This window comes from Sceloporus occidentalis, unplaced genomic scaffold, assembly GCF_023333645.1.
Source record: "Sceloporus occidentalis isolate IW3139 unplaced genomic scaffold, rSceOcc1.0.p SCAF_1, whole genome shotgun sequence".
NCBI classification, from domain to species: Eukaryota; Metazoa; Chordata; class Lepidosauria; order Squamata; family Phrynosomatidae; genus Sceloporus; species Sceloporus occidentalis.
Window position 1 is genome coordinate 36706245 of NW_028316981.1, and position 15765 is coordinate 36722009.

General features: G+C 41.8%; 1 protein-coding gene across 5 annotated transcripts in view; it reads left to right on the plus strand.

Moving 5' to 3' along the window:
• Nucleotides 1–3734: 3734 nt before the first annotated feature.
• Nucleotides 3735–15765, plus strand: part of MITF (melanocyte inducing transcription factor) — a 204435-nt gene continuing 192404 nt past the window's right edge. Inside the window, exon 1 of one of the 5 annotated variants that reach the window (XM_089519450.1) lies at nucleotides 3735–4409. In XM_089519450.1, coding sequence (XP_089375576.1) covers nucleotides 4297–4409 — 113 coding nt within the window. In that variant the 5' untranslated portion in view covers nucleotides 3735–4296. The remainder of the gene's footprint in view (nucleotides 4410–15765) is intronic. The other 4 variants (XM_089519422.1, XM_089519440.1, XM_089519412.1 and 1 more) reach the window with 4 other exon arrangements.

A 15765-nucleotide genomic window follows, 5' to 3' on the forward strand; every position in this document is an offset into this window, starting at 1 on the left:
AAATTGCTGGTGATTATGAAAATATAAAATGTCGGAGGTGTTACTACACCCTGCATTATTTTAGGGTACAAATATTTTATTATGTTATAATAGCAGTTACTGAGAGATCACAAGCATGGACCTGGACAGGCCATGATGACCTTTAGTTGAATATCTGACTGATCACATACAGCTTTATCACACTAGGGGAGATCCCATGGGAAAACGGGAGTTAAACACAATTTAAAGTACATTCAAATTTAAACCAAACTTGCAAATTCAGTTAGTTTATCACACCAGAGACACGAAGTGAAATAACGTGAAGTTCATCCTAACGTAAAGCAGAGAAAAAATGGCAGCTTTTTTACTTTCAGGTTGTTCCGAAAGTATAAAGCTACTGGTTTTCTCTACTTTACGTTTGGATTAACTTCATGTTATTTCACGTTAACTGCGACGTCGTGTGATAAACTTTGGGCATTTCTGGGTTTTCTTTGGTTTAAATCTAGTTTAACTCCCATTTTCCCATGGAATCTTGCTAGTGTAATAAACTCCATAGACCTGAGGGCATGTGGCAAAGACCCATGTAACTTAATGGGTGTAAGTACTGCTGCTTTCCACCCGTCTGCTGTGGGCATTTCCTCTTGAAGGTGACAGACAAAGGTTTGTTAGCCTAAAGCGTTAAGCCAATCTTTCTGCTAGCACCCATGGTATATTCTCACACCCCATCCTATTCCACACTCCTAATCTTATTGCTGCTTCATTAAATCAATGTCACTGCCATCAACCAAAATATTCCTTTTGTAACTCTGAAGCTCAAAGCAAAAACCAGGTGGAAATTTCATTGTTTTGGGGGATCCCTAGACTCTATAAAAAGCCTGCCTTGGCACTCACACATTGGCTCAGTCTGAAATGAGGCCAGGGATGCTGCCAGATTTCACACTGATCCCTCAACTTAGGCTGGCCTCATATGCAGGCACCTGGTTGAGCCTCTGTCACTTCCATCATCCCCTCATTGGAACTCTGCTTCTGGGCTGGTAAGAGATTGCCTTCCCTCAACCTTGCTACAAGATACTATCTTTAATGTCATTAGTTCTTGTGTGTGTGTGTATGCAATCAGTTAATAATAATAATAATAATAATTTGTTTTATTTATATACCGCTATTCCAAAGATCATAGCGGTGAACAGCAAGTAAGCTAATTAGCAAGTAAGCTAATTTGCCCCCAACAGTCTGGGTACTCATTTTAGCGACCTCGGAAGGATGCAAGCCTGAGTCGAGCTTGGGCCCTTTTGCTGGTCTTGAACTCGCAACCTTGTGGTTTTGAGTGAATGGCTGCAGTACAGGCATTTAACCACTGCGCCACCAGTGGTTTATTAATAATTAATAAAATTAAGTTGCACTTTGCACACTAAAAGTCCTAAACTCTAAAAGTTGTAGGATGTAAGAAGAAAATCAGCTCCCAAAAGTCACATGCAAATATCTCAGATACTGGTGAGCAAATCTCTCAAATGGGGGCCAAAAAGAAGCTTTGGAGAAGCTTGAAGTCAACATGTACATCATGCCCATCACTGTTGCCTGTGAAATAAATTCATATCTTCCAAGTAACATTTTGCCCCTTGAACTACTCCTTTCCGTTTCCTTTTAATGAATTCCTTTATTTTTGAGAATTTCCCTCTTTTTTCAGTCAAATGTGACTGTGTTGGATGCTTGGGCAACTTTCCACTTATGTAAATGGAAAGTAGAAAGTGGATCTTCATTCTCCGAGACCCATTCCATTCTTGTGTACACCAGTTCTCATGTACAAGTGCTGATGGTTCCCTGCTAAATGTGTCAGTGTTCATGTGTTATAAGATACTTTTATATCCAGCTTCCTTGAAAATGTTCATATTCTCAAAGTATTCTTTGGCATATACCTCTGTAGTCATGACCTAACCTTCATTCTTTCCTGCTTGGAACATTCCCGTGGGTAGTCCATGTTCCCAACAGCATTTTACTGGGAGGTGAAATGGGTTTTTGCCAGTCAGATGCTGTGTATTTTCGATATGCACCACATTTCTACATTTTGAAAATGGGCATTCCAGTCTCAACATTTTGCTGCTTGACTACTGGACTCAAAACCTGACATCGAGATTCAAATTGTGATTAATGACATGTACGAAGGCCATATAGCATTTATTTATTTATTCGTGTCTGTTGCAAAGTCATCTAGTTTCTTAGCTATTTATAGCATGGGCTCCCTAAAACTGCAAAAAGCCTTCAGAGAACATGTGGAGGTTGGCAGGCCACTCCGTCACAGGCAGGCAGCCTGTTTACTAACTCATTTGAGTAAGCATGCTGGTGCTATGACTCTGGAATCCAGGGTTCAAATCTCGCTGTCGCTGGGCCATGTAAACTCACTGGGTGACCTTGGGCAAGTCACACTCTCTCAGCCTCAGGGGATGGCTATGGAATCCCCCCCCCCCAAAAGAAACCTGGCATGAAAACTCTGTGATAGGTTAGCCTTAAGGTTGCCATAAGTAAAAAAAATGACTGAAAGGCACACAACAACAACAACAACAAACACGGTAAAAATAATGTAGTTTGATATCAAAAACACGATGTTTTTACCTGAGAGAACAGCTTTCTAGGACTCTCTTAAGTCCTCCAGTGCAACTCTGTGGTCAACATCTGCCAGAGATTGACCATAGAATTGAGCTGGAGGAGCTAGAAAGGCCTAGCAGAGTGTTTGTCTAGGAATCTGTAGGTCCTTCAGTGCGACTTTTGGTTAAAGTTGACCATAGAGTTGCGTTGGGGGACCTAGATATTCCTAGAAAGAACATATTAATAAAATCTGTGAATATTCAAATCCGCAAAGTCAAAGCCACAAATGTGGAGGGACAAGTGTAGTTGCAACTGTCCTCCCCATGGCTGTTAACTGTGAAATAAATACCGTATCATCCAAGCAGGCATCTGCTTTGTAGAAGTAATACCATTTTGACCACTTGAGCTGCTCCAGCTCTGTGGAATCCTGGGATCTATAGTTTTACAAAGTCTTCAGCCCTCTCTGCCAAAGAGTGCCCATGCCTCACAAAACTACCAGTCCCAGGAGTCTGTAGGATGGAGCCTACAGGATGTTAAAGGGATGGTGTTGGCAGTTTCCCCGCATTCATGAGGGTCTTGTGGCCCAAACTGCAGCAAATGTGGACTTTCTGCTGGTAAGCTCTGACCCAGCATCCCTGGCAGTTAGAGTGGTGCCAAAGCACCCTTATTTCCACAGTGTGGATGTCCCCGCCAGGCAGTTAATAGTACCAAACCACTTTTCTCTAGTGCAGTTGCACCTATGGCAGTCAAAGTGGTGCCAAACAACCCTCTTTATTTCTCCAGCGTAGGGGCAGCGATAAAGACAGCGTGGCCTAGTGGTTTGAGCGTTGGACAATGACTCTGGAAACCTGGGTTCGAGTCCCAGCTCGACCACGGAAAACCACTGGGTGACCTTGGGCTCGAGTCACACTCTCTCAGCCTCAGGGGAAGGCCATGGCCAACCTCCTCTGAAGAAACCTTGCCCAAAGGACTCCAGGGCAGAGTCACACAGGACTTGAAGACAGGCAAGCCACCCAGCCAGAGATGCGCCCGTGGCAACCAAAGCGGTGCCAAACCGCTTGCGTTTCTCCGGTGCAGATGCAGCCAGGGCAGCTCCAGCGCCCGACTTGTGCTGCCCTTGCCAGGCCAGGGCGCTTGCTTTCCCTTCCCTCCTCCCCTTTGCATCACGGGCGCTGGGCCTTGTGGGAGCCGTAGTGCTCCGCCCGGGCAGGCGCCTCCCCGGAGGAACTACGCATCCCAAGCCAGAGGAGGAGAGGAGGAGAAGGGGAGAAGGAGAAAGGAGGAGAAGAGGAGGAGGAGGAGGAGGAGGAGAAGGAGAAAGAGAGAGAAAAGGAGGAGAGAGAGAGGAGAAGGAGACAGAAGAGAAGGAGAGATAGGAGGAGGAGCAGGAGTGGGAGAGGAGGAGAGGTAGATAGAAAAAAGGAGGAGGAGGAGGAGAATAATAATAATAATAATAATAATAATAAAGTTTATTTTTATCCCGCCTCTCCTTCAAGGAGAGGAGGAGGAGAAACAGAGAAGAAGAGACAGAAGAAAGAGGAGGGAAAAAAGAGAGATAGAAGGAGAAAGAGGAGAAGGAGAGACCGGAGGAAGAGGAAGACGAGAGGAGGAGAAGAGAGAAAGCCTCCCGGGCGGGGGGCTGTCTCCCTGCCCGGCCCTCGCCCTCGCCCTGGCCCTCGCCCCCGGGCGCCCTGGGTCTCCGGCTGCCGGTCTGTGGGGCGGGAGGCCTCGGGGGCCATGATGCAGGCCGAGTCGGGGATCGTGCCGGACTTGGAGGTGGGCGAGGAGGAGTTCCAGGAGGAGCCCAAGAGCTACTACGAGCTCAAGAGCCAGCCCCTGAAGGCCAGCAGGTGAGCGGCGGCAGGGCAGGGCAGGGCAGGGCAGGAAGGGGGCCAGCGGGGATGCTGCTTCGAGGTGGATCTCTTCAAGGCGTTCCCAACCTTATTGCATCCAGACTGGAGAAAGAACTCGGTTTGACAGCTCTTTGACTCTTTTGCTGGCTCTTTGCTATGGAATTCTGGGGGTTGGAGTTTGTTGTGGGGCCCAGCGCTCTGAGCCTCACAACAAACTCCAACTCCAAGAATTCCATAGCAAAGAGACAGAAAAAGAGTCAAAGCGGTATTTCTCCAGTCTGGATGCAGCCTAATCCTTCTGGCACTGGGTGACCTTGGGCGAGTCACACTCTCTCAGCCTCAGAGGATGGCCATGGCATATTTGCAAGGTCCCCCCTTGTCTACTGAGACTTTTTTTTCCTCCTCGGGGAGACACTTTTATGAGGGAGGTGTTGTCCAGGGAGGCTGGGAGGAAGGTCAAGGGAAAGTTCACCTTCCTGCCCAGGACAACATGCCCCTTATGTCTCCTTACCTGAGGAGAAAATGTCAGGGTTCAAGGGGACCTTGTCAGCCACCATGGAGTAGTGGTTCAAGGGTTAGAAGGTGACTCTGGGTTCGAATCCCCACTCAGCCATGGAAACCCATTGGGTGACCTTGGGCGAATCACACTCTCTCAGCCTCAGAGTGTGCCAAGAAAAGCCCATGCTAGGCTTTCATTATTTATTTGACTTATGTGCTTTCTGTGCCACTGTCATCCCAGACAGGGACCCAAGGCAGCTTGAAAGATTAAATACATTTTAAAAAAATTAAAGTAATCTAGTTAAAACAGTATAAAATGAACACATAGAAACGTACAAAAGTGATAAACCCAACTAAAACATAACACACACACACACCCTATATAGCTTTGGCTCAGGGTCAAATGACTTGAAGGCTCACAGGGGACATAACTGTGCGAGAAGAAGTTGGAACATTAGCATTTCTGTGACAAAGGTCCCAAACACACTACAGAAATAATCCAGTTTGAGACTGCCCTAACTTCCCTGGCTCAGTGCTAGGAAAATCCTGGGAATTGTAGTTTAGTGTGGCCCCAGAGCTCTCTGACAGCTAAGGCTAAATATCTCCAAAAGGACAGTTCCCAGGATCCCCTAGTATTGAGCCAGGGCAGTTAGAGCGGTCTCAAACTGGATTATTTCAGGCTGATATTCCAGATTTAGCAGGGCTATTTGAGAGAAAATAAAACTATATGTCTCTTCTCTTGGCCCCTTCCAAGTGCTGGGGCCTTTTATTCCCCTCTGTCCTTGGTTTGGTCATGGCTGCTTTTGCCTTGACTCTTCAAGTCTTCTCTATACTATTCCCTCTCACACACCCTTTGCAAGGTGTGTATGCAATATGTGTGGGTTGGCACGGATGTGCGGCATGCCAAAGCCGAGGAGGCGGTGCCAATTTGTTTTGAGGTGTGAGAAGCGTGCGTGGCAAATAAAACAAAGTCCCATAACCAGCAGCTGTGGCTTGGGTCCTCCTCCCATCACACAGACAGGCCTTAGCTGGGGCTTGTATGAAAAGATTCAGAGTTGTCCCTTTGACAGCAGGTGGGTGGCTGGAGTGGAGTGACCAGGACTGGAACTCGGTGCCTGCTGTTTACTTTTGTGCTGGTTGCTGAATCAGGCCGTTTGTAAAAAATTAAAACAAAAACATACACTGAAAGGAAGCATCTTTTCCAATTTTTTTTGGTTTTGTTTTACAGTCCAGGCTATAAAGGCATCCATTTAGTGAGTGGCTCCTGTCATAATAGCAGTTTTGTTTAGTGTGTGTTGCTGTTTGGGCGAGAGAGGAGGAGCCTAGGCCTGTGGCTGGCATTATGTAAAGGGTATTGTTGGGCACTCTCACCAGAGGCATTATCTGGCCTTGGCGAGGAGTTACAGTTACTGACTTCCACTACTAGTTCAATATTAGCGAGGAAAATAGGGCGGGAGGAGAGGACCTACTACTCATCCTTTTTACAAATTTTGCGAATGTGTTGTTGAGCTCCTTAACTCTTGCTCCTTGTAGTTTTACAACCCAGAAGCATTCTCTGTGATGTTGAATTACTAGTTTTTTGGGGTTTTTCGGGCTTTACATTGACTTTACATTGAATTGTTAGATTTCCCGGCAGGAACGGCAATATAAACAAACCAGAATTTTAATTTAATTTAATTTTAGCTGGAGGCGGGAGGCAGAAATACAAGATTTGGGAATGTTTCCGATAGGGCCGGCTTGTGCTGGTTTACAGTAGGCATGACATTAAATAAGGCCCACAGCATTTATTTACATTAGTTGATTATGTGTTTTTTTTTTCTTTCTTTCTGTCGCTGTATGATTTAGGATGCAGAGGAGAAATTGAGTGAAATGTTGCCATTATATGTCATAAAAGCATAGAGTTTGGACTCCCAAAGGCCATATAGTCCAGCCCACTGCCAGTGCAGAAATCCATTGCTTTGGCAGCCCTGACATTTTCACTGTGAAAATGCCCTTACAGTTGCTCTCCTGCAGCAAGGGAATCTATTTCTGTGGCAGGTCAGTTGCTTTTTTGTGTGTGTGATTTGGGATTCAGGATAAAAGCAGACTTGCAGCCTGTGTTTCTTGGGTTTTTTAGGTGTTGCATAAATGATGTCTCTCTTTTTTGTTACCATGACATGGATGACAGTTGTAGAAATGACATGTGTGGCGTGCAGAAAGAACAGGATGACAGGGCCATGCTGCTCCTTATAGTGCCCAGGAGTGAGGAAAGCATGGCATGCCATCCTCTCTTTCCAACTAGAAGGATACCTTTCCTTTGTTGTTGTTCTGTGCTCTCAAATAGTTTCTGATTTATGGTGACCTGATCACAGGTTTTCTTGGCACGTTTCTTCAGAGGGGGTTTGCCATTGCCATCCTCTGAGGCAATGTGACTTGCCCAAGGTCACCAGTGGATTTGTATGCTGAAGTGGAAATTTCAAGCCTGGTCTCCAGAGTCACAGTCGAATGCCCAAACCACTACACCATGCTGCATTATGGTAATCTGTTAGGATTGATTTGGATTCCCCACCCACCATCCTTTTTGACTCAGATTAGTTATGATGATCTGGCTTCATTTTTGCTTGCTCAATATTGCATGTAGGAACTAGGCGGAGAGTTGTTGACTCTGGATGTTGGCGGCTTCTCCTAATTATTCAACTGACAATACTAATGTGGTTGAACAGGTAAAAGCCCATGAGTGTAGTGGTTAAATCCAAGTTCATGTCTCTGCAGAATCATGAAACTCACTTGGACCAGTCACACACACTTAACCTGACCTACCTCTCAGGGGTTGATGTTGTTGTCAAGATAAAAAGTGGATTGAAGCGACACTTATGAACTCACTGAAATCACTGGATGAAAGTTGTTGTTGTTATGTGATTTAAGGTTGGTTCTGATTTATGATGACATTCTCATATGGTGTAGTGGTTTGAGTGTTGGATTACAAATCTGGAGACCAGGGTTCGATTCCTAGCTTGGCCATGAAACCCACTGGGTGACCTTGGGCAAGACACAATCTCTCAACCTTAAGGGAAGGCAATAGCAAACCTTCTCTGAACAAATCTTGAAAACTCCATGATAGAGTTGCCAAGAAAATTCCATGATAGGGTTACCATAAATTGGAAAGGACTGGAAGGGATACAACAACAACAACAACAACAACAGATTTTTTTTATTTGGAGGGTGAAGTGTCCCTCCCCACTCCAAACCAGTTTGGAGGGCTTTGGAGTGAGCATATAGTTATGAATAAGGATGGGGTCATCCAATATTGATCTAAAGTGGGTGGTGACCATATCACTAAATCTCAATCCATATACTGTAGTTTACATACCTGTACTAGGGATCTGGCAATCAATCAAGTTGAGTATTGGCATTAATATTATTACCAACTTTAATTACCTGTCAAGTCCTGAAATGATCTCTTTTGTCTCATCTCTTCTTTAGTTGTGGGTTTAGTGGTTTGAATGCAGGACTAGGACTCTGGAGATTGGGGTTTGATTCCCTGCTCAGCCATGGAAATCTGCTGGATGACCTTGAGTGAGTCACACTCTCTCAGCCCCAGAAAACTCTATTATAGGTTTGCTTTAGGATCGCCATGTGTTGGAAACAACTTGAAGGCACACAATAATATGAAGCACTCTTCTTTATTAGCATTACAACAATATTGTGTACTTCTGAACTGTTTTGAAGTCTCTTCACTGGTTGCTGATTAGCTTCTGGGTGCAGTACAAGGTGTTGGTTATTACCTTTAAAGCCCTACATGGCTTGGGCCCGAGTTACTTGCGGGAATGCCTCTCCTTACACAATCTGCCCCGCACTCTTAGAACAACTGGGAAGAATTTATTAGAAAATCAATCAACTAGACTTGTATCGACTTCCCAATGAGCCTTTACAGTAGCCACTCCGAAACTGTGGAATAGTCTCCCGGAAGAGACCTGCCTTACTGCCTCCTTGGAGGCATTTAAGAAGGCACTTAAGATGGGTCTCTTCCAGCGAGCCTACCCACCTGACCTTATGTAGGAGATATTGCTCCACTTCTTGACCATAATATAATCTTATTGTTATTGCCACAGATGACGAGCTAGCTTTTAATGGAAAAAATATTGTTACTACATTTTATCAATGTGTTTTGTATTCATTTTATTGGCTGTAATCCCGCCTTGATCCACTCTGGGAGAGGCAGGAAAATTTAAATAATTTTTTTAATTATTTTAATATTATTAAACAAGAAATGTTTTTTTCCTGGCAAAATCATGCTGGTCCAAATGCAGTTCTGGTTGGCCAGTTGGATATTAAACTGAATGACGTTTTTGCTCAAATTGCCAGTACTGGTGCCAGAATGTGCAACATAGAAATGAGGAGGGTAGCACATTGTTCCAATTTGTTTCCACATAATGAATGGGAAATTTTAGTTTAGTAATGGAAATTCAAGCATGTCCTTCCAGTATCGCCCCCCCCCCCCTCGCCTTTGGCTCTGTTATTCAAATGGCAAAGATACCTGCCCAGAATAGTTGGTCTAGTCAAATGCTACCATATGAATTGTTGAAGAGCAAACTATTGCTTGGCTTTCCCCCCATATTGTTTTGATTAAATGAATACCATTATCACACATGTGCAAATCATGGGAAGCCTTTTAAACAGTGTTAGTAGTGCCCATGGAAGGATAATGTATAGAAGCCCTTCATTGTGTTTAACTCTATGCATATTTCATTGTACGTTTAGTAGCTGTGTGCAGTGCACAGTTTTTGTTGTTGTGTGCCTTCAAGTCATTTTGGACATACGGTGACCCTAAGGTCAACCTATTGGGGTTTTCTGGAGCTGAGAGTGTGTAACATGCCCAAGGTCACCCAATGGGTTTCCATGGCCTAGCAGGGAATTGAATCCTGATCTCCTGAGTTGTAGTCCAACACTCAAACCACTGTGCAATGCTGACAGCTGCCTTTACATGCACAGAAGTACTAAGTTAAAGAGATGTTGAATTTAACTCTCTGGCTTGAATTGCCCTTGTGAATAAGGGCTTATCTACTGGATGAATATGGTGTAAGGAACTCCTTGACAGTCTAGCAGCTTCTAGATAAATTGGACCACAATCCTGCTTATCACCAGCTAGTGTGAATGGTAGAATTATTGTCCAGCCCGTCTGGAAGGCTCAGCAGTGGGCAGGACTGGTTCATGTAATATTTAAACTGTCTTTAGGAGTCTGACTTAGAACAAATCAGCATATCTGTTTATTTTCCAGGGCCTTTCCCACCCTTTCCTTAAGATGCTAGAGGTTAAACTTGGAATCTTCTTCATGCAATCTATGTATTCTGTACATAGCTACCCTCCTTGTAAATGATGAGCCTCCAGTTTGCTGCTGCCCTGCCTTAAAATAAGGAAACATGGCCACTATATTTGTAGGAAAGTAGTTGCTTCAAGTTGAAGGAGGAATATTCAGATGGAAAGTGTCCACTGTAAAACCACCACAAGTTTTCTTGTAGCATTTTCTTCTTGATAAACATGCTAGCTGGAGTTAGGTCATAAATTAAAAGCTGACGATAGATCTGTCAGTTTATGCTCTGCTGTTTTTTTCCATGACCTTCTATTGCTCTATCTTAGATTGTTTGCTTCTTGGTATTGCTGTGTGCAAAATCTTGGGTATTTTGGGCACGAAATGGGTAGAGGTGTTATTAGCAGATGCACAGAAGGGCTTTCTGTCTGGAATGTTCTTTAACCTTCAAATATGAAAAATGTACTAAATGCTTTTCTGAGATCTTTGAGGATATTTGGAAGGATGCAGTTTTTAAGCTGGTGCATTCCACTTTGCAAGGCTTTGTGTGTATAAAGATGCCACATCACTTTAAGTCTATACATTGTTGCTGATGAATGTATGAAAATGCTGGGTTAATGTGATAAGAAACATAGTTTATAAGTTTGTAAAACTACTCCCCTGCCCATATTGGTCTCCAAAAAGTTGAAACCTTTCCTTGAAGCCCAGAACAGATAAATTAATTCGGCACCACATAAGTCATAAATGAGGTCACGAAAGAATTATGTAGTTTAAGGAAGTGGTGCAGACCCTAGTAACAATAATCATTTTGTTGTTGTTCAATAGTTTCTGCACCTGATGTGAAAGCAAGCCAAATTAATGTAATTTCTCCGTTAGAAATAATGTAGTTTCTGAAAATATATGTGTGGTTAAAAAAAGGTAGTTGGATTATATGGAGCTCCTCAAAACAAAGATCTGAGGCACAGTGTATGGCGCTTGTATATATTCTGTGAAGTGCTGTGTGTACTGTATAAAAATAGGAACAGTAAAATCAGTACAAACGCTGTGCTGCCCTAATTTGTCAGCTGTTAACTAGGTTCACTTTATGAATGAAAAACACTTCAGAGTTTTACTTTAAACAAAATAACAAATCAACTCCAAACCATAGAGGCTGTTGTTTTGAAAATATACTAAATTAGTATATATGTGTGTGTGTGTGAGAGAGAGAGAGAGAGAGTGAGAGAGTTATACATCAAAATAATAAAACAAAATAATAAAGGGCTATAGCTGAAGCTGAGTTGTGGGAGAGTCAGGAGAGACAAATGGAGGCAGCATTTTACAGAGTGCATCATTAAACTTGGGATTTTACTGCCAAAATGTAGTAAAGGCCACCAAGATGGATGACTTTAAAAGGATTTTAAACACATCCATGATGAAGGATAAGGGTTCTGATGGCCATATATTACCTTCAGGATCAGGATGAATTTAAATAACCATTGTTGCAAGAGGAGCAACAGAAGGAGCAGGCTATTATTGCCTTTGTGGTCTACTTGTGGGTTCCCCAGAAACTTCTGGTTGGCAGGATGCTGAGCCTACTGCACTTTTGTTTTGATCCTACTGGGTGGTTCTTACCTTCTTTCACTTCCTAGGTATTGTAGGATTGTTAAAAATTTCTCGTTCGGAGAATCATTGGTAGTTCATTTAATGACAGTTTTCTCTTCATAGAGTTAGGGTGAGCAACTGTGGTCCTACAGATGTTTTTAGTTTATAACCCCTATAATCCCTTACTGCAGGCTCCACTGGCTAGGACTGATGGGAGTTGTAGATCAGAAATGGTTCCCGATCCCCCATTGAGAGCGTGTCACAATCAATTCTTTGACATGCTGGAAGTAAAATCCATACTGGAACAAAAAACATTTACTGAAATTATCTGGTATTATTCTGAAGAAAAGAAAATAATTTGATTATCTATCCATGGTGAACAAAATCATTTGGCTAATAGAGTCAAAATTATACAAGATTAAATCCAATTAGTTCCAGATAGATTAGATCTACTGGGTTGATTGAATGCAAGTGTTGATATACCAAGTTCTCATTTATGGGTCTGTTCCAGTTGAGGCTAACAACTAGAGTTCATCCTTAATGCTTCAACTCATCAGCATGTTCAAATATTGACATCTGCATAGCTGATATTCAGAACATCTAAAAATTATGAGTGCTCACAGGGTTTTCTTGCTAAAATTTAACCCATGGTGTCATACTTGTTATGAAAATTTAACTTTTATCATCCATCACAGAGGCTTCTATGTGGATTGGTGATCTGACAACGTTACCTTGTCAGAGGGTTTGTGAACACTCCATGACATTAGAGATGCTTACCTCAATATACACTATTGGGTATACTGGCATAGCACATGAGCATAGGGAGAGGAAGAAAGTGACAATGCTCCCCCTCCTCCATGAAACCTCCACTGATTTCATTTTCTCTGTGAATTTGACATTCATGGAAGGGCAAACATGAATCCACCCACCCTCTTTTGTCTTAGTTGCACATGATCAGTTAACTTAGACAGAATTGCCCAATCTGTAAATTTTTGTCTCATTCTTCAGTACCAGTAATTTTTTATCATAACATTTTCTTGCTGCTATCAGCATAACAACTGCATTATTAGGAAAGAGTTATGTATATTATACATATGACCTTGCACATATTATATACCATAGTGGTAGAATTCAAAGACATAGCCATGCTATTCTGTAGAGAGATCTTGTAGCACTTTGAGGCAAACTGAAAGAAAGAGGTTGGCAGCACGAGCTTTTGTATAGACTTAGGTCTACTTCCTCAGATGCATTTGGTGGAATAGAAGCCAGGGGCAGATCTATATATGCCATTAGTGTGTGGGAATGTTAATTCAAATTCAAAATCCTTTGTGTATGGAAATGAAGTGGCAAGTCCAGTTTTAAAGATGATCATTGGTGGACAAAGACAGAGGAAACTAGTCTGAGGTATGGAGAATAGATTAATTCTGTTTCCCCCACCAATCTATTCTCACCTCAGGCTAGTTTCCTCTGCCTTTGTCCACCAATGACCATAGTTAAAACTGGACTTGCCACTTCATTTCCATATACAAAGAATTTTGATTTTGAATTGACATTCTCACACACAAATGGCATATATAGGTCTGTCCCTGACTTTCCCCTCCATCAAATGCATCTGAGGAAGTAGACTTTAGTCTACAAAAGCACTTTGAGTAACACCGTTGTATGCTCTTGCTAATGCAAAACATAGCATGCTTCCACCAAATACCAGGTGGTGTAATTCATATATAAGATTGTGACCTAATACAGTTATTGACCAGTGCTTTTCTCTTTCCCTCCCTCTGAGGTATGATGTACGTAGCACATATTGTCTGTCCATCATAACAAAAACTGCAATTGACTATTAGGAATGTCAGTTCTCTATTGTACAAGCAGACATGACAATTTATTTAATTGTACTTCAGTCTTTTTGCACAATATTTTGCACAAACATTTTCATTAACCTTTTTGTCCACATTCTTATATCATTATGCTGTCATCAATATACATAATACATATATATATATATAATATGAGAAGAATATTGTAGCCATTTGAGAAAATGGGATAATAAGGTATAAAAATATAAAAATAGTTATTTAGATTTTTAGGTTTTCAGATATCTCTCAATTACATTTTGTTATTAGGTTTCTAGTTCTGTAGCTTTAATATTGCATACAAATGTCCTCCAATTATGATCTTTCCATCTGCAAAATCCAAATTCATAAATATAGATGATTAAGTTCTATTTTCTGATTAAAGAAATGATTTTTTTTTTAAAAAAAGGAAAACTGGAAACAGCTACTGTTTTGAGGTTTTTGTGTGATCTGGATTAATTACTAGCAGAAAAACTCTCAGAAGTAGAGGTTTGTTACTTTTGTAAGCCGATGTTAACTCTGAAACATAATCAGCCTATTTTTAATTGTTGCAAAATGCTAATGATTAGGTATAAAACAGTGTGATCGGATTTACAATTCTCAGTTGTGTGTATGCGTGTTTATACTAATTTAAAATAATATATTTTTGAGATTACTGTGATTTTTCCCTTTTCGTTCTGGCTACTGTTCCAGTTGTGCAAGGAGTGGAAAATATTCTTTATTTAGAACAGGTCACATGTGCGTTATATTGAGGAACAGAGCTTCAGTGCAACAAAATGTGTCTTAGTAAAGGAACAGGAGCAAACATAAGTTTTTTAAAAAATCTCTTGTTAACAGAGCACCATTTAACTTTGTCATAACAAAAGCTGAGTAGGTTGTATCCTATTGGTATAGCTTCAATACTGGAATGCTCTGTGCTTCAGTGGAGTCTTCCTGCAACTTCTAGAGAAGCTTTTCCATCCTTCCAGAGCAGATTTTTTTTTTTTTTTGGGGGGGGGGGGGAAGGATAGTTGAAAAAGGCTTTATTCTGCCTTCTGCTACCTCCAAGAGTGTTCTGCCAGTAGAGTGACACCAATTTAATACAATCCGGTATCATGTTTGAAAGAAATACTTAGGAGGGGAAAAAAAAGCTTAGTTGATGAGAACCTCTCTGCAATGTAGTGGCAATAAAATTAAGTCAAAGGTACTCTTGGTACATATCAAAACCTTATAGTATATAGGGAGTAAATTTCAGAAGATACCATATATATTCAGGTCTTACAGTAGCATCCTTGTAGTTAAGATTACTCAAAATACAAATATGCATACATGCAACTGACATTATTAAAGTAATTAATGCAAGAGGGGTTGACATTGGAGTATATCTGAGGACCTAGTGAGAGCCCACCGTTTTTGTGTTTTAAATTTTTTAAAAAACAAACAGCTGCTTGAAATACCTCTTTCTGGACATTTCTTAATGGTAGTTAATTGGCATACATCACTGTTCATAGATAAGCCTTAGATTGGTGCTTACAATACATTTTTGGAGTAGGTTCTGCCACTAGAATCACGCTCAAGCACTACGTGTTGAGACTTCTATGAAGGCTCTCTGATCTTTCCCCTTTCCGTCTCCAAGAACATGAATGGCAGATGGCCTACCGCAGGGACATTGCTTGCTTAATATTTGAAAGGGCTGCCAGGAGGTGGGTGGATGGGTGGAAACCACAGCATACACATATGAACCTTGGCAAAAGAATACATATTTCTTACGCTTCATACAAGTCTATAAATATTGCCAATGGTGGACATATGGGAATTTCCCCTTTAATTTCTTCCATTGCAGCTCTTCTAAATTTAGCGATTGAAGAGCTCTCTATTGAGATCTTTTATGCCTTTGTGAATAAGAATATAGAATTCATAGTGTTCTTTGACACACCCTGAATTTCTTTTCCCCAATACATTTTATTCCTCACTTTATTGTTATAACAACACAGTCAGGTAGGAGGTTATGACAGGTCACTCTTTAATGCATCCTCAGCCTGATACTTTTCAGGTTTGTTAGACTACAACTGCTATGCTAGTCCCAACTGTCTGGATGACACAGGGTTGGGCAAGGCCCCCATAACTGCCTTCTTAGGGGAAGCTTTAGGAAGAC